Here is a 2,024-nt window from a genome sequence, read left to right on the forward strand (position 1 = left end):
CGGTCTGGCTCGTGAAGCCGCAGTCCCCCAGCGTGCGGGAGTCCTCCAGGACCTGGTCCTCCTGCAGGGGGCGCCCGGCACGGCCGCCATGGACAGGGAGCGCCGCAGGCCTCCGCGGTCACGTGGAGGGGCACCGCTGGCCACGCCCCCCTCCTCCTCCTAGGCCACGCCCCCTCGCCCGGCTCCCATTGACAGCGATGGATCCACATTGACCCCGCATAGTGCCCCATAGACCCCCCATAGTGCCCCATAGTGCCCCATAGACCCCCATAGTGCCCCATAGACCCCCATAGTGCCCCATAGAGCCCCATAGAGCCCCATAGTGCCCCATAGTGCCCCATAGAGCCCCATAGTGCCCCATAGACCCCCATAGTGCCCCATAGAGCCCCATAGTGCCCCATAGACCCCCATAGTGCCCCATAGAGCCCCATAGTGCCCCATAGACCCCCAAAGTGCCCCATAGAGCCCCATAGTGCCCCATAGACCCCCATAGTGCCGCTTAGAGCCCCTTAGTGCCCCATAGACCCCCATAGTGCCCCATAGAGCCCCATAGTGCCCCATAGACCCCCCCATAGTGCCCCATAGACTCCCCCATAGAGCCCCATAGTGCCCCATAGAGCCCCATAGTGCCCCATAGTGCCCCATAGACCCCCATAGAGCCCCATAGTGCCCCATAGACCCCCCCATAGAGCCCCATAGACCCCCCATAGTGCCCCATAGACCCCCATAGTGCCCCATAGACCCCCCCATAGCCGCCCCATAGACCCCCATAGTGCCCCATAGACCCCCCATAGCCCCCCCACAGACCCCCATAGAACCCCCACAGACCCCTACAGACCCCCATAGAGCTCCAAAGACCCCCCACAGACCCCCAGAGACCCCCTTAGACACCCCATAGACCCCCACAGCCACCCCATAGACCCCCATAGCCCCCCCATAGACCCCCACAGCCCCTCACAGATCCCCACAGGCCCTCACAGACCCCCTTAGACCCCCCATATACCCCCATTGCCCCCCATAGCCGCCCCATAGACACCCCATATACCCCCACAGACCCCCATAGCTGCCCCATAGACACCCCATATACCCCCACAGACCCCCATAGCTGCCCCATAGACACCCCATATACCCCCACAGACCCCCATAGCTGCCCCATAGACACCCCATATACCCCCACAGACCCCCATAGCTGCCCCATAGACACCCCATATACCCCCACAGCTGCCCCATAGACACCCCATATACCCCCACAGCTGCCCCATAGACACCCCATTGCCCCCCATAGCTGCCCCATAGACACCCCATATACCCCCACAGACCCCCATAGCTGCCCCATAGACTCCCCATAGCTGCCCCATAGACACCCCATATACCCCCACAGACCCCCATAGCTCCCCATAGACACCCCATAGCTGCACATAGACACCCCATAGCTGCCCCATAGACACCCCACTGCCCCCCATAGCCGCCCCATAGCCACCCCATAGCTGCCCCATAGACACCCCATATACCCCCACAGCTGCCCCATAGACACCCCATAGACACCCCACTGCCCCCCACAGCTGCCCCATAGCCGCCCCATAGACACCCCATATACCCCCATAGCTGCCCCATAGCCGCCCCATAGCTGCCCCCTGCCCCCCCCGGCCCCACAGGCACCTTGTAGAGGCGCTGCTCCTCGGGGGGCCGCTTCAGGATGCCGTGCACGATGCGCTTGAGCTCCAGCACCGTGCTCGACTCCTTGGCCTCCGTGAAGATCGTGGTCTTGTGCCGCCGGATCATGAGGAACACGTCCTGGGGAGACGCGGCGCGACGGGGGTCTCTATAGGGCTCTATGGGGCGCGATGGGGGTCTCGATAGGGCTCTATGGGGCGCGACGGGGGTCTCTATAGGGCTCTATGGGGCGCGACGGGGGTCTCTATAGGGCTCTATGGGGCGCGACGGGGGTCTCTATAGGGCTCTATGGGGCGCGACGGGGGTCTCTATAGGGCTCTATGGGGCGCGACGGGGGTCTCTATAGGGCT

At 63.8% G+C, this 2,024-nt stretch overlaps 1 protein-coding gene across 1 annotated transcript; it reads right to left on the reverse strand.

Annotated features, from left to right (window-relative positions):
- Window positions 1-7: 7 nt before the first annotated feature.
- LOC130594437 (elongin-B-like) lies at window positions 8-1,794 on the reverse strand (the record flags this gene model as incomplete). The annotated part of the gene is made up of 2 exons (XM_057400323.1): window positions 8-61; window positions 1,660-1,794. Coding segments are annotated over 2 exons (189 nt in total), but the record flags the coding sequence as incomplete, so codon positions are not given.
- Between the last annotated feature and the right edge of the window lie 230 nt (window positions 1,795-2,024).

The sequence above is a fragment of the Pezoporus wallicus genome, unplaced genomic scaffold (genome assembly GCF_028554395.1).
Source record: "Pezoporus wallicus isolate ANWC-B61680 ecotype Strahan unplaced genomic scaffold, APGP_CSIRO_Pwel_v1 contig_12599, whole genome shotgun sequence".
In the NCBI taxonomy this organism is placed as follows: domain Eukaryota; kingdom Metazoa; phylum Chordata; class Aves; order Psittaciformes; family Psittacidae; genus Pezoporus; species Pezoporus wallicus.